At 47.8% G+C, this 26,677-nt stretch overlaps 1 protein-coding gene across 5 annotated transcripts in view; it reads left to right on the top strand.

Moving 5' to 3' along the window:
- The window catches only part of RPS6KA6 (ribosomal protein S6 kinase A6), a 248,754-nt gene that overhangs the window by 97,698 nt on the left and 124,379 nt on the right, over window positions 1-26,677 (top strand). For 4 of the 5 annotated variants that reach the window (XM_030209960.1, XM_030209963.1, XM_030209959.1 and 1 more), the window contains exon 6: window positions 4,228-4,307. The exons of the other annotated variant lie outside the window; for it this stretch is intronic. In XM_030209960.1, the coding sequence (XP_030065820.1) occupies window positions 4,228-4,307 (80 nt within the window). The remainder of the gene's footprint in view (window positions 1-4,227; window positions 4,308-26,677) is intronic. 5 annotated transcript variants of the gene reach the window in all.

Below are 26,677 nucleotides of genomic sequence, written 5' to 3'. Positions count from 1 at the left end.
GCATTGGAGAAAGATTTGACACTAAAGGCCGTTTTTCTTGTGGCCATTACTTCGGCGAGACGGGTGTCAGAGCTCCAGGTGCTGTCCTGTAGAGACCCATTTCTGCAATTCTCAGAGTCCAGGGTCACGGTTCGGACTGTGCCTTCCTTCATGACTAAGGTGGTTTCAGCGTTTCACCTAAACCAGCCTATTTTTTTGCCCTCCTTTGATAAGGAGGAGTTTCCAGAATCTTTTGGGCAGTTGCACCTGTTGGATGTGCGCAGGACTGCGAGTTACTATCTCTTTCAGGATCTATGATCATCTGTTTGTTTTGCTATCAGGTCCTCGCAGAGGGTCTCCAGCGTCTAAAGCCACTATTGCCCGCTGGCTCAAAGAAACTATCTTTTCAGCTTATCTGCTTGCCGGCCGGTCTCTGCCTGTAGCCTTTAAGGCGCATTCTACCAGAGCGATTTCTTCCTCTTGGGCTGAAACTGGAGCACTCTCTCGTCTAGAGATATGCAGTGCAGCAACATGGGCTTCTAAGCTCTCTTTTGCCCGACATTACAGGCTGGATGTGGCTGCTAGGAGGGATGCGCTTTTTGGAGCACAAGTGCTAGCGCGTGGTGTGATCTGTTCCCACCCTATATAGGGATTGCTTTGTTACATCCCATACGTAATGGCTTCATCTGCTTGATGAGAAGGAAGGGAAAATTAGGTTCTTACCTTGGTAATTTTCTTTCCTTTAGTCATAGCAGATGAAGCCATGAGCCCTCCCTGTATGATTGTCTGTATGCTGTGAATCTGTTTCAGGTTCTGTTCTTGTTTCCTGAAGTTCCTTCCTTGGGAGAAAGTTGGAAAACAGTCTTCAGAATTCATGTTCACTTATAGAAGGATGAGTCCATTCCCTCCAGTTTATGTTTTGGAGGATGAGTTTATTCCCTCCAGGAGGTTGCGTGTATCCCCTCCAGTTATACAATAAGGAGGACAAGTTTATTCCCTCCAGGAGGATGTGTTCATTCCCTCCTTTTGAGTTCATACCCTTGTTAAGGGGCCATCGTTCGCTGTGAGGAAAGTTCATGTTATTCCCATTTTGGTTTGCCATACTGCTTTGGAAGCTTCAAATACTGAAGAGGCAGTGGAGCTGGCTGGCCATGAGGCACTGTGAAAAGTTGAGTGCTCTCTATCTCCCCCTGCTGGTTGATGGACACAACCCATACGTAATGGCTTCATCTGCTATGACTAAAGGAAAGAAAATTACCAAGGTAAGAACCTAATTTTTCCTTAGAAGTCCTATGAGACCGGAATGTTTCTTAACACTGATTACGAAGGATCAGGGAATGTTGTTGGTTCCCAGTTTTGAGTCCCTGTCTCTCACAGCTTCGATGTTGAGAGGTTAACATTAGCTTCTCTGGACTTGCCTGACGTATTTTTCAAATCTTGTTGGCTCCCAGAAAAGATTCTGCTCAGTGTTTGTACAGTTTTAAATGGGAAATGTTTGCTGTCTGCTCTGACAATAGGGCCCTAGATCCTTTTTCTTTTCCTGCCCCACACAAAAGCTGCTTGAATACTTTCTACATATCAGAGTTGAGTCTCAAAACTAACTCCGTTAGGGTATACCTTAAAGCAGTTGGCGCTTGTCATGTGGAAGGTAAACCCATCTCTGTATAACCTTTATTTGTCCAATTTATGTGGGGCTTGCCTCTGTTGAAGCCTCCATCAAGCCACTTGCAGTCATAGGCGCCCGGTATAAGAGGCTTGGAGAGGCTAAGCCTCCCCTGCTGTGCTCTGAGGGGTTTAAATTGTTGATTTACCTCCATCCTCACAGCAGGAGCTGCAGTGAAAAATTGGTTAATGGTTTGTTTACCTTACTGCTGGGAGAGCAGGGGGGGGGGGGGGGGGGGCTATTGGCTGGAGGTGTCTTGGGTTGCCAGGGAAATATTTAAGGAGGATGACTTCCTGACCTGCACTGAGGACAGATAGCAGCAGAATCGGATACTCGGCCAGCATGATCAGAAAAAGTCACCAGACAACAAAGGTAGAAAAGATCATTTTATTTTCATTATAGTGTTTGGAATATGTCCACTTTGAGAATTGGGTGCTCAACATTAAAAGTTTATATTTATTTATTTATGACATTTTATCCCACATTAAACTTGAATTAGAGTGTTTTGTGGCTCTACATGAGAATTGTGATATTATGATCCCTTGTTTCATATTGTTGATTGTCTTTATTTTCCATATGGGTGGTATATTGGTGTATTAGGTTCTGCCCAGTGTAATATTTATGGTACAGTAAGGTTCTGAGTGTGTTTTTGCACAAAGTTGTGCATAGTGTTTTGCAGTTGAGCGATTGTGGTTAGAATTTACTTTTTTTTCTGTGTTATCAGACAATTATGGATTTAAGCTCCACCCCTGGCCCCACCCCCTTTAGCCTCCCCAAACAGTTGGGCCACCGACCGCCTATGCTTGCAGTGTTGTGGGACCCCAGTGGTAGTTTTACATTCCTGGTAGAAGTTTCATGTGAGCCACTTAAAACCTCTCAACTGAAGTTTTTGTAGCAGTAACTTCAGCTTGCAGAGTTTGTAAGCTTCAGGTTCTAGAAACTTTCCTAAGGTAGTGTTGGAATTCTGTCTTAACCAGTCAGTAGTTCTACCAACAGTTTTTCCCAGGCATCCTGCCTAGAAGGGTGAAAGCACGCTACACAATAGAGCTTTGACCTTCTGTCTGGAGTGAATTAAAGCCCATAGAAGGCCCACCTAGCTTATTTCTTTCAACCCTAAAATGGTGGGGGCTGCCATTGACAAACACACACTTGCCAGTTGGTTATCAGACAGTATTTCCTTCACTTACGGCCAAGCAGGCCAAATCCTAGAGGGTCATGCTATGGTGGCATTAGTAATCTACTTGATGTCAGTCTCTATAAAAGAGATTTGCGGAGCTGCAACATAAACTTCTGTTCACACATTTACCTCATTCTGTTATCTAGAAAGAGATTCCTGACCTTACAGTGGATTGGTTGAACATTTCTTCAGAATTTATTTGGAGATTAGAATCAACTACATCCCCCCCCCCCCCCCCCCCCCCCCGACCCATTTCTTTCAGTTCCAGGCTGCCTTAAAAAATGCAAAGAAACAAACACAAAAAGACCCATATAGGGCTTGTTGCTGCCAAAAGCAGTTTAGGAGTCTGCCTGTTACAGCACCACTGGTTCTTATTCCCTCCCTCCCCCCCCAATTCAAGGCAGCTTGTTGCTAGGGAGTCCCAGTGTGCGCTTTCACTTTTGGGTTTGCTTGGACTCTCGCATATTTATTTCTTAGCACTGGCTTTTTTTCCATTTCCAAAAGAAACTGACAGGATTTCTCATGATTCTCTCTTTAAAATCTTTCTTTAAACACCCTAACGCCTGTTCGAGCGGTTTTCAGCTGTAATGGGCGACTTTGTTTTATGCACTGTTCTCTGAGCATTGGAAGGGAATAGGAAATGACCTCATTAACATCCAGTTGACTACATTTGCATGCTATATACTCTAATCTTTGGCATGCAAGTTGTCTCCTTCGCTAGAGCCCTTTCAGCATTCTGCGCTCATTAATTCCAGTGCTAGTCCAGCGTTAATCGCTTCTAGTACCAGCATTACACATAAGCATCGGTCCATGTGTTTTCTCTGCAGTAACTGCAGAGGACATGCTAGGCATTCCCCAAACGGTGCATGGCCTTTACACTTACTATGTGCTAGCTTTTACTGATTAAAAAATGGTAAGTGCAAAACCTTACTGCAGTTCAGTAAACAGGTACCTTAGTTTCCATACTGTGTGTTAACTGGAACATAGATAGTACGAAAAAGTTGACTACATGTATTTAGATGATTTAGATTTACTATTATCTGCAGCATTAACTGTTAATGTACAGTATACCTTCACATTAACTGGAAGGCACATTTTCCATGTATTCATCCATTCTCTGCCCCATTTTGCTTTAGCTGTTAACATAGAAATTAGTGTGTGCTAACAGCTAATAAGGTGTCACTGCAGTTAGTGCATATTAACTGTTGTGTTAATAGCTAACATACTTAGTAAATATAGTATTTAGATTTTTTTTAAGATCTTGAAGAGTGACTCCAGATTGTAGTTCAACTCTGCTCTGTCCACTTACTCTGCCTCACAAAACACCTTATCCAACCAAGGATTTTGTTAGAAGAACATCACCTTGCAAGAAATTAAAGAATCTGACTTTTTTTTTTTAATATATCAGCCTTTCAGACAGAAGGAAAGCTCTATTTAATACTGGATTTTCTTAGGGGAGGAGATGTATTCACACGATTATCCAAAGAGGTAAGTTCCTGAATTTTAACTTGCTATTATATTCACAGGCATGATTTTGCTCTTTTTCAAGCTGACCTTTAAGATGCACATTCTGGAAAGGTTTAGAGGGCTGTTCACAAAGCAGGGAATTCAAATGCTTACTTAGTTAACTGATTTTGTTGATGGCATTGTTAGCTTAGACAAACCGTTTTTAAATATATAGTACTAACAACTCAGAATAACACCACTCGGTGTTAAATACAGATAACTTCTAAATAGAGTAAATATTAAGGTTTAGAAAATAACATTTTTAATCACATCCTTAAACCATAGCTTTTTGCTATGCACAAGTGTAAGGGATGGCAGGTGGCAAGGTATTCTTCTTTCTCCTTGTTTGAATGTGTGATCCTATTTTCAGAAATCTTGTGGGTTAAGATTGCTGTGCAGTACATGGATACAGATATTTATGGACATTTACCAGTGCTATAACCAGTATAAAAATCTTAAATGTTTATTGTTGAATGCTCGGTCAGTAGGGAACAAAATTGTATTATTGGCTGATTTAGTAAAAGATGATAGTGATATTGTGTGTATAACTGATTCTCCGAGGACAAGCAGGCTGCTTGTTCTCACGACTGGGTGAGGTCCGCGGCAGCCCCCACCAACCGGAAAGAAGCTTCGCGGGACGGTCGGCACGCAGGGCACGCCCACCGCGCATGCGCGGCCGTCTTCCCGCCCGTGCGCGACCGCTCCCGCCAGTTCCTTTTTTTCCGCGTCTAGAGAGGGTTGTGTTTTGCCGCTCTCTCTGTTTCAGCCGCCGGAATTTCGATCGCGTTTACGCGGATCGTCGCTTTTCTTTTTCTCTCTTGTTTTTGGTTACCGCCGGTTTCCTTTTCAAAAAAAAAAAAACCTGAGCGTGTGGAGCACGCGCTCCCCTTTTCCCTCGCTTCCAGCGGGGACGCCGCGTTGCGGCCTAGTGGCCGCTCGGTCGTTTCTTTTTTCGAGGTGTGATTCCAGCCACCATTGACGACTTTGACTTCGCCGACGCGATTTTTCCGTCGATGTCCTCGAAGGTCCCGAGTGGATTTAAAAAGTGTGGTCGCTGCGGCCGGCCGATCTCGCAGACCGAAACCCACGCTTGGTGCCTCCAGTGCCTCGGGCCGGAGCACAATATCAAGTCGTGTTCCCTGTGTCTCGGTCTCCAGAAACGGACTCAGGTTGCGAGGCAAGTTCTGCGGGACCGTCTTTTTGGAACTTGCGCCAGCCCCTCGACGTCGACCTCGACGGCATCGGTATCGACGCCCGGTCCTTCGGTACCGGTATCGATGCCCGAGACATCGGCACCGATGGCATCGACCCCAGGAGAACAGGTCCCGTCGGCCCGCCGGTCCTCCGGTGAGAGTGGAGGTGAGAGGCCGCGTGGGCAGTCGGCCCCGGTCACTCCCTCAGCTCGTGGGCCACGGGACCGAACCCTGTCTGACCCGGTACCTCGAGACCGAGGGGGATCGACCTCCTCCTCCTCCATGCCTTCCGGCGCCGGTGACGGGCATCGCAAGAAGGATAAGAAGCGTCGTCACCGGTCGCCCTCGGTGCATCCGGATATCGGAGAGGAGGCGACGCCGAAGCGTACTCGTCGAGAGGAGAGGTCCCCGTCGGTTGTGGAGGTACCGACGCGTCGGGGTTCCGGCACCTCGGTGCCGTCTCCTGGCCCCCATCAGCTTCTGACGCTGACACCCCTACCGGCCCCACCGCCTTTCCCGGCAGCGGGCCTGGACGAGTGCCTCAGAGCCATCCTTCCGGGGATCCTGGAAGGGCTGATGTGCCAGGCTGTGCCGGCGCCGGGGGTGCTTGCGCCCTCGGCGCCGATGTCTGTGGCGCCGGCGAGCTCTAGCCCGGCGCCGGGGCCGTCGACACCGCCGCCGCTTGCGGCGCCGGTCTCGACCGCCACGCAGGTGGAGTCCCCGTCGACGTCGATGGAGGGAGCTCCGTCCCCGCTGGCGCGGGAGTCCACCGCTCGACGACACCGAGACCCTGGTGCCTCGACGTCGAACCGGGCCCGGTTCAGGACTCAGCTACATGAGCTTATGTCCGATACCGAGGATGAGGACTCGTGGGGGGAAGAGGAGGACCCTAGATATTTCTCCTCAGAGGAGTCTACGGGCCTTCCCTCGGACCCCACGCCTTCACCGGAGAGGAAGCTCTCACCTCCCGAGAGTCTCTCCTTTGCCTCCTTTGTGCGGGATATGTCTATTAGCATTCCCTTCCCCGTGGTCTCTGTGGAAGAGCCGAGGGCCGAGATGCTCGAGGTCCTCGACTATCCATCACCACCTAGAGAGTCCTCCACGGTGCCGCTGCACAATGTCCTCAAAGAGACACTGCTTCGGAACTGGGTGCGACCGTTAACTAACCCCACCATTCCCAAGAAAGCAGAGTCCCAATACAGGATCCACTCCGACCCAGAGTTAATGCGGCCCCAATTGCCCCATGACTCAGCGGTCGTGGATTCTGCTCTCAAGAGGGCACGGAGTTCGAGGGATACCGCCTCGGCGCCCCCGGGGCGGGAGTCTCGCACTCTGGACTCGTTTGGGAGGAAGGCCTACCAATCCTCCATGCTCGTGACCCGCATCCAATCATACCTGCTCTATATGAGCATTCACATGCGGACCTATGTGCAACAACTGGCGGACCTGGTCGAGAAGCTCCCCCCCGGAGCAGTCCAGGCCTTATCAGGAGGTGGTCAGGCAGCTGAAGGCGTGCAGAAAGTTCCTGTCCAGGGGTATCTATGACACCTGTGACGTGGCATCTCGTGCTGCGGCCCAAGGTATAGTGATGCGCAGGCTCTCATGGCTGCGTGCCTCTGACCTGGACAACCGCACCCAGCAGAGACTGGCCGACGTCCCTTGCCGGGGGGATAACATTTTCGGTGAGAAGGTCGAGCAGATGGTGGACCAACTGCATCAGCGGGAAACCGCCCTCGACAAACTCTCCCACCGGGCGCCTTCAGCATCCACCTCCACAGGTGGACGTTTTTCCCGGGCCCGGCAGGCTGCACCCTATTCTTTTGCAAAGCGTAGGTACAACCAGCCAGCCCGAAGGCCTCGTCAGGCACAGGGACAGCCCCAGCACGCTCGTTCCTGTCAACAGCGTGCGCCTAAGCAGCCCCCTGCGCCTCCACAGCAAAAGCCAGGGACGGGCTTTTGACTGGATCCACGGGAACATAGCCGCCCTCAAAGTGTCCGTACCGGACGATCTGCCGGTCGGGGGGAGGTTAAAATTTTTTCACCAAAGGTGGCCTCTCATAACCTCCGACCAGTGGGTTCTCCAAATAGTGCGGTGCGGATACGCCCTGAATTTGGCCTCCCTGCCTCCAAATTGTCCTCCGGGAGCTCAATCCTTCAGCTCCCATCACAAGCAGGTACTTGCAGAGGAACTCTCCGCCCTTCTCAGCGCCAATGCGGTCGAGCCCGTACCACCCGGGCAGGAAGGGCAGGGATTCTATTCCAGGTACTTCCTTGTGGAAAAGAAAACAGGGGGGATGCGTCCCATCCTAGACCTGAGAGGCCTGAACAAATTCCTGGTCAAAGAAAAGTTCAGGATGCTTTCCTTGGGCACCCTTCTGCCAATGATTCAGAAAAACGATTGGCTATGTTCCCTGGATTTAAAGGATGCATATACTCACATCCCGATACTGCCAGCTCACAGACAGTATCTCAGATTCCGCCTGGGCGCACGGCACTTTCAGTATTGTGTGCTGCCCTTTGGGCTCGCCTCCGCCCCACGAGTGTTTACAAAGTGCCTCGTGGTGGTGGCGGCGTACCTACGCAGGCTGGGAGTGCACGTATTCCCATATCTCGACGATTGGCTGGTCAAGAACACCTCGGAGGCAGGAGCCCTCCGGTCCATGCAGTGCACTATTCAACTCCTGGAGCTGCTGGGGTTTGTGATAAATTACCCAAAGTCCCATCTCCAGCCAACCCAGTCTCTGGAATTCATAGGAGCTCTGCTGAATACCCAGACGGCTCAGGCCTTCCTTCCCGAAGCGAGGGCCAACAACCTCCTGTCTCTCGCTTCGCAGGCCAGAGCGTCTCAGCAGGTCACAGCTCGGCAGATGTTGAGACTTCTGGGTCATATGGCCTCCACAGTTCATGTGACTCCCATGGCTCGTCTTCACATGAGATCTGCTCAATGGACCCTAGCTTCCCAGTGGTTCCAAGCCACCGGGAATCTAGAAGATGTCATCCGCCTCTCCACCAGTTGCCGCACTTCACTGCTCTGGTGGACCATCCGGACCAATTTGACTCTGGGACGTCCATTCCAAATTCCGCAGCCCACGAAGGTGCTGACGACGGATGCATCTCGCCTGGGTTGGGGAGCTCATGTCGATGGGCTTCACACCCAGGGTCTGTGGTCCCTCCAGGAAAAGGATCTGCAGATCAACCTCCTGGAGCTCCGAGCGATCTGGAACGCGCTGAAGGCTTTCAGAGATCGGCTGTCCTGCCAAATTATCCAAATTCGGACAGACAATCAGGTTGCAATGTATTACGTCAACAAGCAGGGGGGCACCGGATCTCGCCCCCTGTGTCAGGAAGCCGTCGGGCTGTGGCGCTGGGCGTGCCAGTTTGGCATGCTCCTCCAAGCCACATACCTGGCAGGCGTAAACAACAGTCTGGCCGACAGACTGAGCAGAGTCATGCAACCGCACGAGTGGTCGCTCCATTCCAGAGTGGTACGCAAGATCTTCCGAGAGTGGGGCACCCCCTCGGTGGACCTTTTCGCCTCTCAGACCAACCACAAGCTGCCTCTGTTCTGTTCCAGACTTCAGACACACGGCAGGCTAGCGTCGGACGCCTTTCTCCTCCATTGGGGGACCGGCCTCCTGTATGCTTATCCTCCCATACCTTTGGTGGGGAAGACCTTACTGAAGCTCAAGCACGACCGCGGCACCATGATTCTGATAGCGCCCTTTTGGCCCCGTCAGATCTGGTTCCCTCTTCTTCTGGAGTTGTCCTCAGAAGAACCGTGGAGATTGGAGTGTTTTCCGACTCTCATTTCGCAGAACGACGGAGCGTTACTGCACCCCAACCTTCAGTCTCTGGCTCTCACGGCCTGGATGTTGAGGGCGTAGACTTCGCTGCGTTGGGTCTGTCGGAGGGTGTCTCCCGGGTCCTGCTTGCCTCTAGGAAGGATTCCACTAAAAAGAGTTACTTTTTCAAGTGGAGGAGGTTTGTCGTTTGGTGTGAGAGCAAGGCCCTAGAACCTCGTTCTTGCCCTGCACAGAACCTGCTTGAATACCTTCTACACTTATCAGAGTCTGGCCTCAAGACCAACTCAGTAAGGAATCACCTTAGTGCGATTAGTGCTTACCATTATCGTGTGGAAGGTAAAGCCATCTCTGGAGAGCCTTTAGTCGTTCGATTCATGAGAGGCTTGCTTTTGTCAAAGCCCCCTATCAAGCCTCCTACAGTGTCATGGGATCTCAACGTCGTCCTCACCCAGCTGATGAAACCTCCTTTTGAGCCACTGAATACCTGCCATCTGAAGTACTTGACCTGGAAGGTCATTTTCTTGGTGGCAGTTACTTCAGCTCGTAGGGTCAGTGAGCTTCAAGCCCTAGTAGCTCATGCTCCATATACCAAATTTCATCACAACAGAGTAGTGCTCCGCACCCACCCAAAGTTCCTGCCGAAGGTGGTGTCGGAGTTCCATCTTAACCAGTCAATTGTCTTGCCAACATTCTTCCCCAGGCCGCATACCCGCCCTGCTGAACGTCAGTTGCACACATTGGACTGCAAGAGAGCATTGGCCTTCTACTTGGAGCGGACACAGCCCCACAGACAGTCCGCCCAATTGTTTGTTTCTTTCGACCCTAACAGGCTAGGGGTCGCTGTCGGGAAACGCACCATCTCCAATTGGCTAGCAGATTGCATTTCCTTCACTTACGCCCAGGCTGGGCTGGCTCTTGAGGGTCATGTCACGGCTCATAGTGTTAGAGCCATGGCAGCGTCAGTGGCCCACCTGAAGTCAGCCACTATTGAAGAAATTTGCAAAGCTGCGACATGGTCTTCTGTCCACACATTCACATCTCATTACTGCCTCCAGCAGGATACCCGACGCGACAGTCGGTTCGGGCAGTCGGTGCTGCAGAATCTGTTTGGGGTGTAAATCCAACTCCACCCTCCAGGACCCGAATTTATTCTGGTCAGGCTGCACTCTCAGTTAGTTGTTCTTCGTAGGTCAATTTCTGTTATACCCTCGCCGTTGCGAGGTTCAATTGACCTGGGTTCTTGTTTTGAGTGAGCCTGAGAGCTAGGGATACCCCAGTCGTGAGAACAAGCAGCCTGCTTGTCCTCGGAGAAAGTGAATGATACATACCTGTAGCAGGTGTTCTCCGAGGACAGCAGGCTGATTGTTCTCACCTACCCTCCCTCCTCCCCTTTGGAGTTGTGTGTTTCATCTTTTGCTAGTCATTCAACTGGCGGGAGCGGTCGCGCACGGGCGGGAAGACGGCCGCCGCGCATGCGCGGTGGGCGTGCCCTGCGTGCCGACCGTCCCGCGAAGCTTCTTTCCGGTTGGTGGGGGCTGCCGCGGACGTCACCCAGTCGTGAGAACAATCAGCCTGCTGTCCTCGGAGAACACCTGCTACAGGTATGTATCATTCACTATCTTGGTTCTTACACGAGGATGTAGTAATTTTAAAACAACTTTGCCCACCTGGTTATCATGCTATTTCAAAACCATGTGCCCTTTAATTGGATCATCAGATCCGCGCAGCTACCTCTTTAATGGCTAGAATGAGTCAAGCATATTTTGGAGGTAGTGTCGTAATCCTCATTGATCCTATTATTAGGTTATATTTTTCAAAACTTTTTATCTTTTTCATTAGTTATCATGAAACTTGTTAGCATAATACTTAGCATTTTTAAGCTTTTAATCTTCAACATGCATGGTGGAGACTCGGTTAAACCGACATAGATCCATGTTTCGCAAAAAGTGCTGTATCAAGGCAGTCTCCTATAAATCAAATCACAAGGTAAATAGTTTTCACTACTACTTAATCTGAACATTAAAGTAAAGGTCTACATGATAAAAAAGCACTAGACCTGTATTTTTATGGCGGTTCTTCAAAGATGGCCGCTATTCTCTTAAATGGGTGCTTTTATATTACACTTATCCGTAGCGCCAATCAGACTATGGGTAAATGTAATATAAAAGCTATAGCACCACTGAAAGAACATTGTAGAAAACATATCTGTACCGTTCCGGGTTGAATGATGAATTGAATCTTGTAAAAGGTTAGCTCGGAAATACGCCTCATGCATGATCTATGGAGAATTATAATTTGAAATTACAGCATTACCAAAGTGCTGCATTACTAGCCAAGAAAAAAGTTTTTTAACAAGTAGGTTGAATTGACTCCTCAGTCAAAATAACTTTTTTTTTTCTGTGGTATATAGGTTAAGTATATTTGCATCCTAAAATAAGTTAGTGTCTACTCAATTGACTTGTGATGATTTTGTGCTGGGATTTATGGATAAAGTTACTTCAATTGCACAGAAATTTAAGGCACTTCCTCTACCACCTGCAATGAAATATTTATTTTTTTATTTATTTTTTATTTATTTATTTATTACTTATATCCCACATTTTCCCACTCATGCAGGCGCAATGTGGCTCACAGAGAATTAAATAAGAGTACAAACTTAATAACTTAGTCAAGCATAAAGAAGTAGGTTGGAGGGAAGAAACTAACAACGTGAACTAGGTAGGGTAAGGGACAAGGGATACTTTAATCAACATGGCAAGTTGAGTGGTAAGTCTTAGCAAAGAGGAATGTCTTTAACAACTTCTTGAAAAGGGCATGATCCTCTTGAGTTTTAAGGTGACGAGGTAATGTGTTCCAGTATTTGGGACTCCAATAACAGAAGGACGAGGCGAAGATTTTCTTATACTTAACTCCCTTACAATTCGGAAAATGGAGGTGGAGATAGGACCGAGCAGCAGGGTTGGCATTTCTAGGCGGAAGGTCTGTTAGATATCTGTTAGATGAGAAGAATTTATAGACAACATTTACGACTTAAAATGAGGAACAGGTTAAGTATGTGTTGGTGAGACTGGACAATACTGGAGCTCCATTTCGATTAAAATTTTTAATCGTGTTACATAGCAAGCAGCCCATTTCCTCCCTCTCCCCAGTATTATACCTTTTATTGGTGTGGATGCCGAAGCCCTACCAGTTGAAGAAATCCACTGCCAGAGCAGCTCCCTTTCTCCTTGTATGTTATGTTCCTCACCTGGTTCCAGGCCTGCACGGCCGATTCGCCGGCGAGGTGCGGTCCGGCTGAGATAGCCGGCTATTTTGGATGTGGTTTCTCCAGGATGGGTCTGTTTCTGTTTCTGTTTCTGGCAGCCATCATCTTGGGTGGATCAAGGACAGCAACCATCTTGGCTAGCTCAGGAGGGGGCAGCTATCTTGGAGTAACGAGGTCAGGAAGGAAGCCCATATTTGGACATAGGCACCTCTGCTGATGGGGGCAGCCATCTTGAATCAGCTGCACATGCTTGAGCCTAATTCCTCCACTACTTAAGGCCCTGCCTTCAGTCCTTCGTTGCTTCGGCCTCAATTGTGTTTGAGGTCCACGCCGATGCTCCTTGCTTTCAGTTGCAGTGTTCCAGACCTCGGCTTGTTTCCCGGACCTCACTTGTTTTGCTGCCTGCCTTGACCTTGGACTGTTTTTGACTACTCTTTGCCTTACGGATTTACCTGGCTTTTGGACTGTGTCTGTTTGCCTGCCTGTCTGGTCAGTGGTCATGCAACCACCCCTGTTCCAGAAGTCCTGGTGGCTGTCTGAACCTGGGGGCTCAACTCTCAGGGAACGGCGGTCGCTCCCCAGGTGAAGCTAGGGGTTGTCTGGCTGCCTGACCGAGTGCGGTGTCACTCCATCCTAGCCATGCTCAGTCGGGGCACAAGGGCTCACATTTCTCAAGTCATAACATTGTACTGCCTCAGAAGCAAGGAAGTCAGCGGGGTGCCTCTAGCCGCAACTTCCTGAGCATGCTCAGATCATGCACGAACTTGGTGAGTGCAAATGTTGGTGGCTGGAGGCATGCCACTGACTGCTTGTTCCTGAGGCAGGATGAGGAGGGAGGAGGTGACTTATTATTAGCATTTGTATAGCGCTACCAGACGCACGCAGCGCTGAACATTTGACACAGAGAGACAGTCCCTGCTCAATAAGCGGATTTCTTCTGCTGGCAGGGCTTCAGCAACCACACCACTCCAGGTCCATTTTCTTTTTCTCTCTCTCTCTCTCTCTCTCTCTCTCTCTCTCTCCCCCAATCCCCCCCCCCCCCCCAATCCAACACTTCCCTCTTTTTCTTCCTTCCCTCCATCTTCTCCACCTCAGGCCTATTATCTTTCTCTCATCCCCCTCCATCAATCTCTTCCTCAGTTCGGCTTCTCTCCCGATTTCCCCTTCCCCTCTGCACAATCCACCATCTCTTCCTCCCCTTTTAGCCCTGTCCATGGTTCTCTCTAAAACCCCCCACCCCTTTGTACCCTCCTGCAGCCCGCTTTCCCTACCCCTGTGCACCCCCTTGCACTTGTATTCACACTTGCACTCGCACCATCTGTTTAAGCAAAGTCTTTGACCTCTCCAAAACATCATCTTCCCGAACCTGAATGAGGGGTACCCCCCCCCCCCCCCCCCACAAGTACCTTTTGACACAGCAGGTCTTCGGACCTACAATCAAGCATAGCTGTACTGAAAAGCTGCCTTCGGCCTGCACTAGGCCTTTTCCTTTGATCTGGCCCACCCCTTGTGAAACACCTTCTTGTTTGCAGAAGGGGCGGGATGTCGGAGGGAAGGCCAGATGCAGGCCACAGGCAGCCTCTCGGTGGGGGATAGGGGGGAGAGCCGCAGGGTCAGAGCGGAGCGAGCGAGTGATGCCTGGCAGCATGTGATTAATTATTAATTGCGACTAATTTAAAAAATTGTAGTTAATAATTGATGTGTTAATTGCGGCGTTGTGATTGATGTGCAGCCCTAAATAATACATTTTGTGCGTTAGATTTATGTCACCGTTTCTTTGAAACCAATTGTATATATTATGAGTTAAGTCGTTGGAGGGAAGGTGTTGTGCCAGAATCATTAAAGAAAGCTCCTGTAAACCATTATTGAAAAACTCTAGCTTAGATCCTTGTGCATAGGAAATGATAGATCTATATCAGCTCTCCCTTATTTGAGTAAGATCATTGAGAAGGCTGTACTAGATCATGTATGGATGATGTTTTCAGTATCGTGCTGCGACCTAAACCCAAATTGGTGTCTATCTATCTATCTATCTATCTATCTATCTATCTATCTAATCTAATCTAATCTAATCTAATCTAATCTAATCTATCTATCTATATCGTGCTGTGACCTGAACCCAAATCGGTGTGTGTGTATATATACACCAGTTTGGGTTTAGGTTGCAGCACGATACCGAAAACAACATCCATACAGGTGTTATTTCTTAGGGACCATTTTACTTAGCCGCGTAGGCCCAACACGCGTCAATTCAGAGTTATCACCCAGCTAAGGTGTAGGCCCAATGCACGTCGATTCAGAGTTGTGGCCCAGGCGGTACTTTCGTTTTTTTACGTGCATCCGCTACGTTGTCTGGAAGCCGGGCGGTAATCGTCATTCTAGACATGTAGACTATTACCACATGGTTATTGTGTGAGAGTTGGAGGGAGGCTAATGTTTTTTCACCAAAGGTGGCCTCTCGTAACCTCCGACCGGTGGGTTCTTCAAATAGTTCGTTTAGGATACACCCTCAATCTGGGATCCAAACCTCCAAATTGCCCACCGAGAGCTCATTCTTACAGCTCCCAGCACAAGCAGGTACTTGCAGAGGAACTCTCCGCCCTTCTAGAGGCCCATGCAATCAAACCAGTTCCACCAGGGGAAGAAGGGCTGGGATTCCATTCCAGGTACTTCCTTGTGCAAAAGAAAACAGGGGGAATGCGTCCCATCCTAGACCTAAGGGCCCTGAACAAATTCCTAGTCCAAGAAAAGTTCAGAATGTTTTCCCTGGGCACCCTTCTTCCCATGATTCAGGAGAACAATTGGCAGTGCTCTCTGGACTTAAAGGATTCTTACACATGCATCTCGATACTTCCAGCTCACAGGAGGTATCTGCATGAACACCCAGCCTTACCTCAGACCTCCGCTCGACGGGTAGGGATGACCTCTGCCAGAGCGGCACGCTGAGAAGAGCAATCACACCTGAGCCGGCTGACCACCCGAGTCGACTAGAGCGGGAAGCCTGAGCGGCACGCTATGAGGAGCACCGACTGGTCGGCTGACCACCCGAGTTGAGAGTACAAGGCAAACGCAGCCCCAGACTATCAGCGGATCCGCCGGAGCTAATCGACGTCTAAGACCGCCTGAAGCTCCCCCCTACCTTGTGGTTGGGACACTTCCTCTGCGAGTCTAAATGCAGTAGATCATTACGTAAAATTTTTACCGACATCCTTAATTGTCTTTCCCTGGACTAAGACATAGCAAGACATCTGTTGAGACACAGAACGATAACGGATATAATCCTACACGTGAACCCGATCGTAGTGGGACATTACTGAATTAAAACTGGAAGGCTTGACTTCAGCAATTAATTCAAACAATCGATTGCAACTGGAAATAACATATTACTTCTACAGTTTGACATGTCAAGCGCTTTTGACATGGTTGATCATGGAATACTACTACATATCCTGGAGTACTTCGGAATTGGAGGTAACGTTCTCAATTGGTTCAAGGGATTCCTAACCACACAATCATGCCAAGTGACATCTAACTCGATTACTTCAGCCACATGGATACCTGAATGCGGAGTCCCACAGGGATCCCCCCTCTCGCCGACTTTATTCAACTTAATGATGATTCCCTTGGCCAAACTATTATCAAACCAAAACCTCAACCCATACATATACGCAGATGACGTAACGATCTACATCCCATTTAAACAAGACCTAAAAGAAATTTCCAATGACATCAACCAAAGTCTCCAGATCACGCATTCATGGGCGGATACATTTCGGCTGAAACTTAATGCAGAAAAAACCCAATGCCTAATACTCACCTCTCAACATAACAAGAACAAATTCACCGCCATTAACACACCAAATCTGAACCTTCCAATTTCGGACACCCTAAAAATTCTTGGAGTTACCATCGATCGACACCTAATACCTGAGAGCCATGCGAAAAACACAACCAAGAAGATGTTCCACTCAATGTGGAAATTAAAAAGAGTAAGACCTTTCTTCCCAAGGACTGTTTTCCGTAAACTGGTACAATCAATGGTGCTCAGTCATCTAGACTACTGCAACGCACTGTACGCCGGCTGCAAAGAGCAAATAATCAAGAAACTTCAGACAGCTCAGAACACTGCAGCTAGACTCATATTCGGTAAAACAAAATATGAAAGTACTAAACCCCTACAAGAAAAACTATACTGGCTCCCACTAAAAGAATGCACCACGTTCAAAATATGCTCCCTAGTCCACAAAATCATTCACGGAGATGCACCAGCCTACATGTCAGACCTGATATACTTACCACTCAGAAATGCCAAAAAATCATCCCGCACATTCCTTAATCTGCACTTCCCTAACTACAAAGGTCTAAAATACAAACTAATGCACGCATCAAACTTTACCTACTTGAGCATACAGTTATGGAACACATTGCCGCGCAACTTAAAAAAGATCTACGAACTAATGAACTTCCGCAAACTACTGAAGTCCTATCTCTTCAACAAGGCATACCACAAAGATCTACCAATGTGAATATACGCAACTCCTCCACATATATTCAGAACTGTCTTACAATATCTGCTCGTCTACTATCATGTTTTATCATTATCATGTTGCCCAAGATCCTTCTGTAACATTAAATGTCTATTTTCTAATATATTTCCACAATTCATGATGTATTGTAAGCCACATTGAGCCTGCAAAGAGGTGGGAAAATGTGTGATACAAATGCAATAATAAATAATAATAATAATCAATAACTATTCCGTTATCCACCAGCTCTCACTACTTTGCACTGCTGACCACTGATTTTTCTACAGCTCTTACTGTTTTGTACTGATGGCCACTAATCTTTAACTGCTACTACTGCACTGAACTGCTGATCTTGGATTCCCATCAGCTCTTTCTGTTCTGTACTGCTGGTCACTGATTTACACCAATTCCGACTGCTTTGTACTACTGACTACTGATTTTCATTACCTCTCACTGTGCTGTATTGCTGACAACTGACCATTGATTTTCATTAACTTTTACTGCGCTGTATAACATGTTGACCACTGATTTTCATCAGCTCCCGGTGCACTGTACTTAACACCAATATGAACACCGCCAAACTGCTCCTAATAATCTACTCCCTATCCCTAATATACTATGCACTGACCACCCCTCTTACAGACAATAATATACCCACAGTACTCAAACCCTGCAGACTGCCCAAATACAATACTCTTCACCAAAAGAACAATAGCCAATTCAAAGGAAAATCTACTACATACGGACATAATCAACATAAAGGAGAAAGGTAGGACACAGCAAACCCAGATTCCAAGAGATTAGACAACTAATAAAAATGAACACATCTCCAAACCCAACCGATCCTTACCAAATAATCCAAGTAGGATATGTAAACGCCAGATCAGTAGTCAACAAAACAACAATAACAGATTGAATCACATTTGTGTGTGTATGTGTCACAGAGTTATTTTGTGAGGGTGCGGTGTGTGTGCAGGTTGTTGATGTGTCTTTTTTTGTTTTGTTTTTTGCTTGGGGGTTGGGGGATGTGCTGTGCTGGCAAAGTGGGTTGGATTGGTGTGTGGCTTTGAGGGTGTGTTTCTGTTGTATTGTGTGTGTGTGGTTTTGTCTGTCAAGGAGGTTTGTGGAGGGGGGTCTTTCTGTTGGTGAAATGTAAATGTGGTTGTAGGGGGGTCAGCCTTTGTTGAGTGTTTTTTTTTTCCATGTTTTTTTTTTTTGTGTTGTGCTGAGGCAGCAGTGTTGTTTTAGATGGGCGGAAGGTAGAGGAGCACGTTCTTTGTCTGTCGGTATTTTTTGGCCGTTTCAGGGCTGCTGTAGGGGAATGCTGGAAGAGAAATGTGCTGTTGGAAGCAGCGCCATCTTTTTCCATTGGGCTGGGGTTCTGGGTATCCTGGAGGTGGGTGACGGCTTGCCTGAGGACGGGGATGGTTGTTTTAAGTTGGCGGAAGGGAGAAGAGCACGGTCTTGGGCCGTCGGGGGGGTGATCCGGTATGTTTGGTCCATTTCAGGCCAGCTGCAGGGGAATGCTGGAACATTTATGCGCTGCAGGAATCAGCGCCGTCTTTTTCCGGGTGCTCGGGGAATCCCCGAGGTGGGAGACAGCTTGCCTGAGGCTGGGGATGGTTGGGCACGTCCTTGGCCGCTTTGACAAAAGGGGAAGAGGAAGGGGGTGGGGAGTTACCTGCAGCTGCCTGAGAAACCATGTATTCTTTGTTTGTTTTGTATTATTAGTTTGCATTTCTGTTGAAGAAAGAGTGGATGCCTTTTGAATGATGGAGGTGGTGCGTTGGTGTGCGGTTGTTTCGTTAGTTTGGCAGCCAGTCTCCAGCGATTCCTAGGCAGGGAAGGAGTACTCCTCCCCCTTCCTTGGTCGCTGTTTGCTGCTGGCTGGGTCGCGGGTAATCCTTCCAGCTGGGCCGCAGCTTGTCCTGTTCGCCCACGTCCCAGATGGTGACGGGCACGTTGTTTTCCGGCTCCTCTGACTCCATGTCAAGCGATCCCAAATATAGTCTGTGCTATAGGCCCTCTGGCACTCTTCAGTACTGGCATTAGGCATTTAAAAATTTCTCCCCCCCCCCCCCCCCCCCCCCGGTCTATTTTTGCACATACCCACAGCAGGAATATTCTTCTCTCATTCCAGCGGTGGTTCTGTGCTCTCCGTGCTGCACAGATAATGAGCCATTCTGCTGGGGAATGCTCCTCCCTTATTGTCACGTAGTTTCCTCTGATTGGTCCGTCTTACGTTGCCTAGTGTTGCCTGGGAACGGTGTTGTGATGGTCCTTTGTGTTTCAGAATGTTGAGGGTGTTTTTTCTGATTGGTCCGTCATGCGAGGGCAGGGCAGAGAGACATGGTCAGTGTTGTGGCTTCACCACCATGAATCCATGAACCCTTCAGTGAGTGACTGAGTGACTTCAGAACGTTGTCTTCAGAACGTTGAGGGTGAGTTTTATTATAGTTGACTAGGGCCAGACTATAACAACACACACAAACCTTTCCAACTTGTGAACAAATTACTAGATACTACACCGGTTACCTCAAACATCACAGACACCCCATCAGCAGACAATCTCGCGAAATACTTCTATGAGAAAATTACAAAATTACGTCTCACGTTACCAATCAATACCACTGACTACGTAAAATTCCTTGATTGTCTAGACTCAACCCCGATGAATATCCAGCAGACCGAATCTGGATAAACTTCGACACACTCTTGGATGATACCATCTACCAAGCGATCAACAAGTTCGCCAAATCCCATTGTAAACTAGATATATGCCCCAATAACCTTTATAAAATTCGCCCCTCAATGTTTCATAACAGACCTCACGATGCATTTGAACTATTACAGCACGGACTTTTCCCAATGGATAAAGGAAATATTCTACTTACCCCAATACCTAAGGACCCAAAGAAAAGAACAAGTGACTTAACCAACTATCGCCCAGTAGCATCTATGCCTCTGGTAACCAAACTAATGGAAAGTATGGTAACCGAGCAACTCACTGACTAAAACAAATTCTCAGTTCTTCATGACTCAATCAGGATTTCGGTTTAACCACAGCACCGAAACAGTACTAATCACTAATAGTATACTTCTACTACAATTTGACATGTCCAGCGCATTCGACATGGTAAGCCATACAATATTATTAAACATCCTAGAATAATTTGGAATTGGAGGAAACGTTCTTAGCTGGTTCAGAGGCTTCCGAAATGCAATAACATACCAAGTGAAATTTAATTCGAATACATCAGCTCCATGGAAACTGGACTGCGGAGTTCCCCAAGGATCACCACTCTTGCCGACTCTCTTCAACCTAATGATGACACTTCTGGCCAAATGGCTATCCAACCAAGGCCTCAACCCATACATCTATGCAGATGATGTCACAATCTACATCCCATTCAAACATGATCTAAAAGAAATCACTAATGAAATCAACCACAGCTTTCATATTGTGAACTCATGGGCAGATGCATTTCAATTAAAACATAATGCAGAAAAAACACAATGAGGCATATTTTCAAAGCACTTAGCCTTCCAAAGTTCCATAGAAACCTATGGAACTTTGGAAGGCTAAGTGCTTTAAAAATAAGCCCCAATGTCTCATCTTCTCATCACAATATAATACGAGTAAACCCACCACTATAAGCTTACCAAACTTTACTCTTCCCATCTCAGACAGCCTGAAAATTCTTGGAGTCACAATTGACCGAAATATGACACTCGAAAGCCATGTGAAGAATACAACAAAGAAAATGTTCCATTCGATGTGGAAACTCAAAAGAATTAAACCTTTCTTCCCAAGAGAAATATTTTGCAGCCTAGTACAATCAGTGGTTCTAAGCCACATAGACTACTGCAATGCACTCTATGCTGGTTGTAAAGAACAAATCATCAAGAAACTTCAAACAGCCCAGAATACTGCAGCCAGACTCATATTTGGTAAGACAAAATACGAGAGTGCCAAACCCCTAAGAGAAAAACTGCATTGCCTTCCACTCAAAGAACGTATTACGTTCAAGGTCTGCACCCTGGTTCATAAAATCATTTACGGTGATGCCCCGGTTTATATGTCAGACCTCATAGACTTGCCACCCAGGAACACTAAAAGATCAGCACGCATATTCCTAAATCTTAATTTCCCGAGCTGCAAAGGACTAAAATACAAATTAACACATGCATCCAGCTTTTCCTACATAGGCACGCACCTATGGAACGCATTACCATTTGATGTGAAAAAACGCGACCTAACCAACTTTTGGAAATCACTGAAAACCTTCCTCTTCAACAAGGCATACCGCAATGATCCTTCATGAACTGTAATGCATTACCACTTTATCTATTATTCTGAATGTGTTCTCTTTATACCTGTTTGCTTAATTTTATTTCGTCATTCATGTTCTCTATGTAATACCACTTACATCTCTTACTCTGGAATGGCGATGGTCATGACGGAACAATGTAAGCCACATTGAGCCTGCAAATAGGTGGGAAAATGTGGGATACAAATGCAACAAATAAATAAATAAACACAGCACATTCAGTACCATGTACTGCCCTTTGGCCTGGCGTCTGAGCCCAGAGTGTTTACAAAGTGTCTAGCAGTAGTCGCAGCGTCACTACGCAGACTGGGATTGCATGTGTTTCCTTATCTCGACGATTGACTGGTGAAGAGCACCTCGGAGGACGGTGCTCTGGAGTCCATACGAATGACTATTCAGGTGCTAAAGCTACTGGGGTTTGTAATAAATTACTCCAAAGTCCCCCATCGCACTCCTGTCCAAGAATTGGAGTTCATTAGAACACTGCTGGAGACGAAGACAGCTCGGGCTTATCTTCACGAGACAAGGGCATACAACATCCTGTCCCTGGTTTCCACAGTTCGAGCGTCTCAGCAGATCACAGCTCAGCAGATGTTGAGACTTTTAGGGCACATGCCCTCTACAGTGCATGTAACACCCATGGCACGTCTTCAGATGAGATCAGCTCAATGGACCCTAGCTTCCCAGTGGTATCAGGCCACAGAGAATCTGGAAATGTGATCCAACTGTCCACCGAATTTCAAAATTCTTTTCAGTGGTGGACAATTTGGTCCAATTTGACCATGGGATGACTATTCCAAATTCCTCAGCTACAAAAAGTGCTGACGACAGATGCATCCCTCCTAGGGTGGGGAGCTCATGTAGATGGGCTTCACACTCAAGGAGCCTGGTCCTTTCGGGAAACAGGTCTTCAGATCAACCTCCTGGAATTACGAGCGATCTGGAACACTCTGAAGGCTTTCAGAGATCGACTGTCCAACCAAATCATCTTGATTCAAACAGACAATCAGGTTGCGATGTATTACACCAACAAGCATGGGGGCACTGGATCTCGCCCTCTGTGTCAGGAAGCTGTTCAGATGTGGCTTTGGGCATGCCGACAGAGCGTATCTCCAAGCCACTTATCTGGCAGGTGTAAACAACAGTCTGGCTGATAGACTGAGCAAGGTAAATCAACCTCACCCGTGGTCACTGAGAATGGGCGTAGCCCACAAGATCTTCCGAGCATGGGGTATCCCCTCGGTGGATCCTTTTGCTATTCAGATCAATCACAAGGTCCCTCAGTCCTGTTCCAGGCTTCAGGCCCACGACAGACTAGCGTCAGTTGCCTTTCTCCTTCATTGGGGAGCAGGCCTTCTGTATGCGTATCCTCCCATACCTCTAGTAGGGATGTCTTTTCTGAAACTCAAGCAAGACCGTGGAACCTTGATCCTGATTGCTCCCTTCTGGCTGCGTCAGATTTGGTTTCCCCCTTCTTCTGGAGTTCTCCAAGGAACCATGGAGATTGGAGTGTTTTCCAACCCTCATCACTCAAAACAAGGGGTCGCTTCTACATCCCAACCTCCAGCCTGGATGTTGAGACCTCAGAATTTGCCTCCTTGGGTCTTTCAGAGGGTGTCTCCCGAGTCTTGGTTGCTTCCAAGAAAGATTCCACAAAGAGGTGTTACTCTTTCAAATGGAGGAGGTTTGCCATCTGGTGTGACAACAAGGCCCTTGATCCTCTCTCTTGTCCTACACAGACCCTGCTTGAATACCTTCTACACTTGTCAGAGTCTGGTCTCAACACCAACTCCCTAAGGGTTCACCTCAGTGCAATTAGTGCTTATCATTGGCGTTTAGAGGGTAAGCCTATCTCTGGATAGCCTTTAGTTGTTCGCTTCATGAGAGGTTTGCTTTTGTCAAAGCCCCCAGTTAAACCTCCACCAGTGTCATGGGATCTCAACGTCGTTCTCACCCAGCTGATGAAAGCTCCTTTTGAGCCACTGTATTCCTGCCATCTGAAGTACTTGACCTGGAAAGTTGTTTTCTTGGTAGCTGTTACTTCATCTCGTAAGGTCATTGAGCTTCAGGCCTTAGTAGTGTATGCACCTTATACTAAGTTCCATCACAGCAGAGTAGTCCTCCGCATCACCCTAAGTTCCTGCTGAAGGTGGTGTTGGGAGTTCCATCTGAACCAGTCAATTGTCATGCTAACATTTTTTCCCCGACCTAATGCCCACCCTGGCGAGAGCAGCTTGCACACCTTGTACTGCAAGAGAGCATTGGCCTTTTATGTGGAGCGGACGAAGCCCTTCAGACAGTCTGCCAGTTGTTTGTTGATTTCGATCCCAACAGGAGGGGAGTCGCATTTGGAAAACGCACAATCTCCAGTTGGCTAGCAGATTGCATTTCCTTCACTTATGCCCAAGCTGAGTTGACTCTGGAGGGCCATGTCACGGCTCATAATGTTAGTACCATGGCTACATCGGTGGCTCACTTAAAGTCAGCCTCCATTGAAGATATTTGCAAGGCTGCAACATGGTCATCAGTTCACACATTCACATCTCACTACTGCCTTCAGCAGGATACCCGACGCGACAGTCGGTTTGGGCAGTCAGTGCTGCAGAATCTGTTTGGGGTTTAGAATCCAACTCCACCCCCTAGGCCCGTTTTATTCTGTTCCAGGCTGCACTCTCAGCTAGCTGTATATAGTTTCTGGTTAACCTATGTTATGTCCTCACCGTTGCAAGGCCCAATTGACCAATGTTCATTGTTTTGAGTGAGTCTAGATGCTAGGGATACCCCGCTTGTGAGAATAAGCATCCTGCTTGTCCTTGGAGAAAATGAAGATACTTACCTGTAGCAGGTATTCTCCATGGACAGCAGGATGATTATTTTCACAATCCCTCCCACCTCCCCTTTGGAGTTGTTATTGTTATTTCTCCTGCTTTTTGATTTAACTGAGGTATGCGCTCGTGCGGTGGGCAGGAAGTCAATTTGCGCGGTGTGCGCTGCTCGTGCGCCAGAAGACTCCAGCAAAACTTTTTTTGTTTTTTTTTGCTGTGCAAAATTCCGGTTCCCGGGCCAACGCACACGTCGACCCATGTGTGAGAATAATCAGCCTGTTGTCCTCAGAGAATACCTGCTACAGGTAAGTATCTTCGCTTTCTTAAAGGCAGGGGCATAGCCACGGGTGAGCCTGGACGGGCCCAGGCCCAGCCACTTTTGCTCCAGGCCCGCCCAGCCTCTTCTGCCCGCTCTCCCCGTCCGTGTGGTCTGGTCACTTTTACTGCCCTGAAGCGATGTTCTCCCTCCAGCACCGGCGATTCCATAGCCAGCCTTCTGCCAGCACGCGACGTCGGTGCCTCTTCTCAGGCACGTCCCGCCTATTCTGCAACTTCCTGCGTCCCACCTTTGCGGAAAACAGGAAGTTGCAGAGTAGGTGGGACGTGCCTGAGAAGGGGTTCTGACGACGTGCGCTGGCAGAAGGTTGGCTTTGGGAATCACCGGTGCTGGAGGGAGAACTGCGATTCAGGTCAGTAAAAACGACCAGAACTGACCATGTGCGGGGGGGGGGGGGGGGGGGGGGGGGGGGGGTAGCGGATGGAGAGGAAATGCAGCAGCGGCGGCGGGCGAGGGTGGTAGTAGCGGGTGGAGAGTAAATGCAAGGCTTGTGCCCACCCAGTCCACCTCCAGGCCCATCTAAAAATTAAACTCTGTCTATGCTACTGCTTCAAGGACAAGTAGAATGCAGAGTTCACACACATAGATGACGTTATCTAATGGAGGTAAGGCTAAAGCTGCTTCTGTGAAGCTTCTTAAGCTTTCTGCCATCCTGTAATGAGCACATGTGGTATGTTCAGATTTTCAATGGGCACAGGGGGATTTCCATGTTTGTTTGTGCACTCACTCACCTTTTAGCTTTTCATCTCTCTCACTCCTTCTCCAGAGCTCCCTTTTTGCCCCCATTTCTCTCTGTCCTATACCCCTCTTCATTTAACATACTTCCTATTCTAGTGTTTCATTTCCATTCTCTGTACGTACCCCCTCTGCTCTCATCTACCTTCATCTACCTTTTATCTCCTCACCAGCCCCAACTCCTTTCCCTAGTCTCATGTCTCTTATCCTCATTTATCCCTCTTTTGCGATTTTTACCTCATTTCCACCCTCTCTCACCATCTTTTAAAGATCCTTCTTTTTCATCTTTTTCCTGCCATTTCTCTTATTTGTCTTTTTATCTTTTAGATAATTTTATTTCTCCTTTTTCCTTCCATTTCCATCTGTCTCCCATGCCTGTCTTTCAACCACCACCTAATTCATTTCCACTCTCTGTACTCATTGCCTACTCAGCCTCATCTACCTCTGCCTCTCCTCCCTCACCCACCCTGTTTCTTCTCTGTCACTCATCTCCTCTCCATCTCCAGTCCCTTTGGTATGTCTTACTCCATTATATAGGCTCACATTCCCCCTTTTATTTCTCCATTTCCAAGTTCTCTCACCTTCTTCATACATTGCTCCCTTCTTTTGTATCTCACCCTCTTCATACCCTTCCGCCTCTTTATCCCTTTTTTCCCCCAACATCCATTGCCCTGCCTCTCCCCCATCTCTAGGTTTCTAAGTTATTTATGAGAATAGTACTTCCTTAGCTTCAGCAGCAGATATGAATCCAGGAACTGGTGGTTTATATCCGCCTATCAGCAAGTGGAGATAGAGAAAGCAGTGACCCTGGATGTCCTGCTATTTATCACTTCAGTATACCTCTATCTCCAGCAGGTGGTGCATGGATTCCTTCCATCTTCTGGATTCTTCTGGGAGGGGGGGAGCTCTTGGGCTCTTGGGCACTTCTGCCAGTTGAGCATGGGGGCATGTGGCTGATGGTGCCAACCTTGAGGACATACTTGAACTCCAGGTCCCTGTCCTACTCTGTCTCCCCCTGCTCTCTGAGGGCTCCAAGGCTGCTATTCCTAAGCTACTTTAAACAAAAAGAAAACCTTCACAATGCTTCAGCTTCCAGTTGGTAAAAAAAAAAAACTTGAGAGATTGATCCCTCTCCGTTTAGCGGCTGCCGGGCTGTGGGGAGCAGGAGCTCTGTTTGGGATTCCTCTGAGACCTGTCGCCACCTTCAGGGATTCCTTTGATGCCCCGCTGAGTAAACTTTCAAATTTGTTTTTCTTTGGTGTGCTCGTTCAGCTACGGCGGAGCGGACCACATTACGGTGGCAGAAGCAGTGAAAAGATGTTCCCATTCGGCTCTCG

The sequence above is a fragment of the Microcaecilia unicolor genome, chromosome 7, assembly GCF_901765095.1.
Source record: "Microcaecilia unicolor chromosome 7, aMicUni1.1, whole genome shotgun sequence".
Taxonomy (NCBI): domain Eukaryota; kingdom Metazoa; phylum Chordata; class Amphibia; order Gymnophiona; family Siphonopidae; genus Microcaecilia; species Microcaecilia unicolor.
The sequence above is the reverse complement of the archived record's forward strand: the minus strand, read 5'-3'. Positions and strand labels throughout refer to the sequence as shown.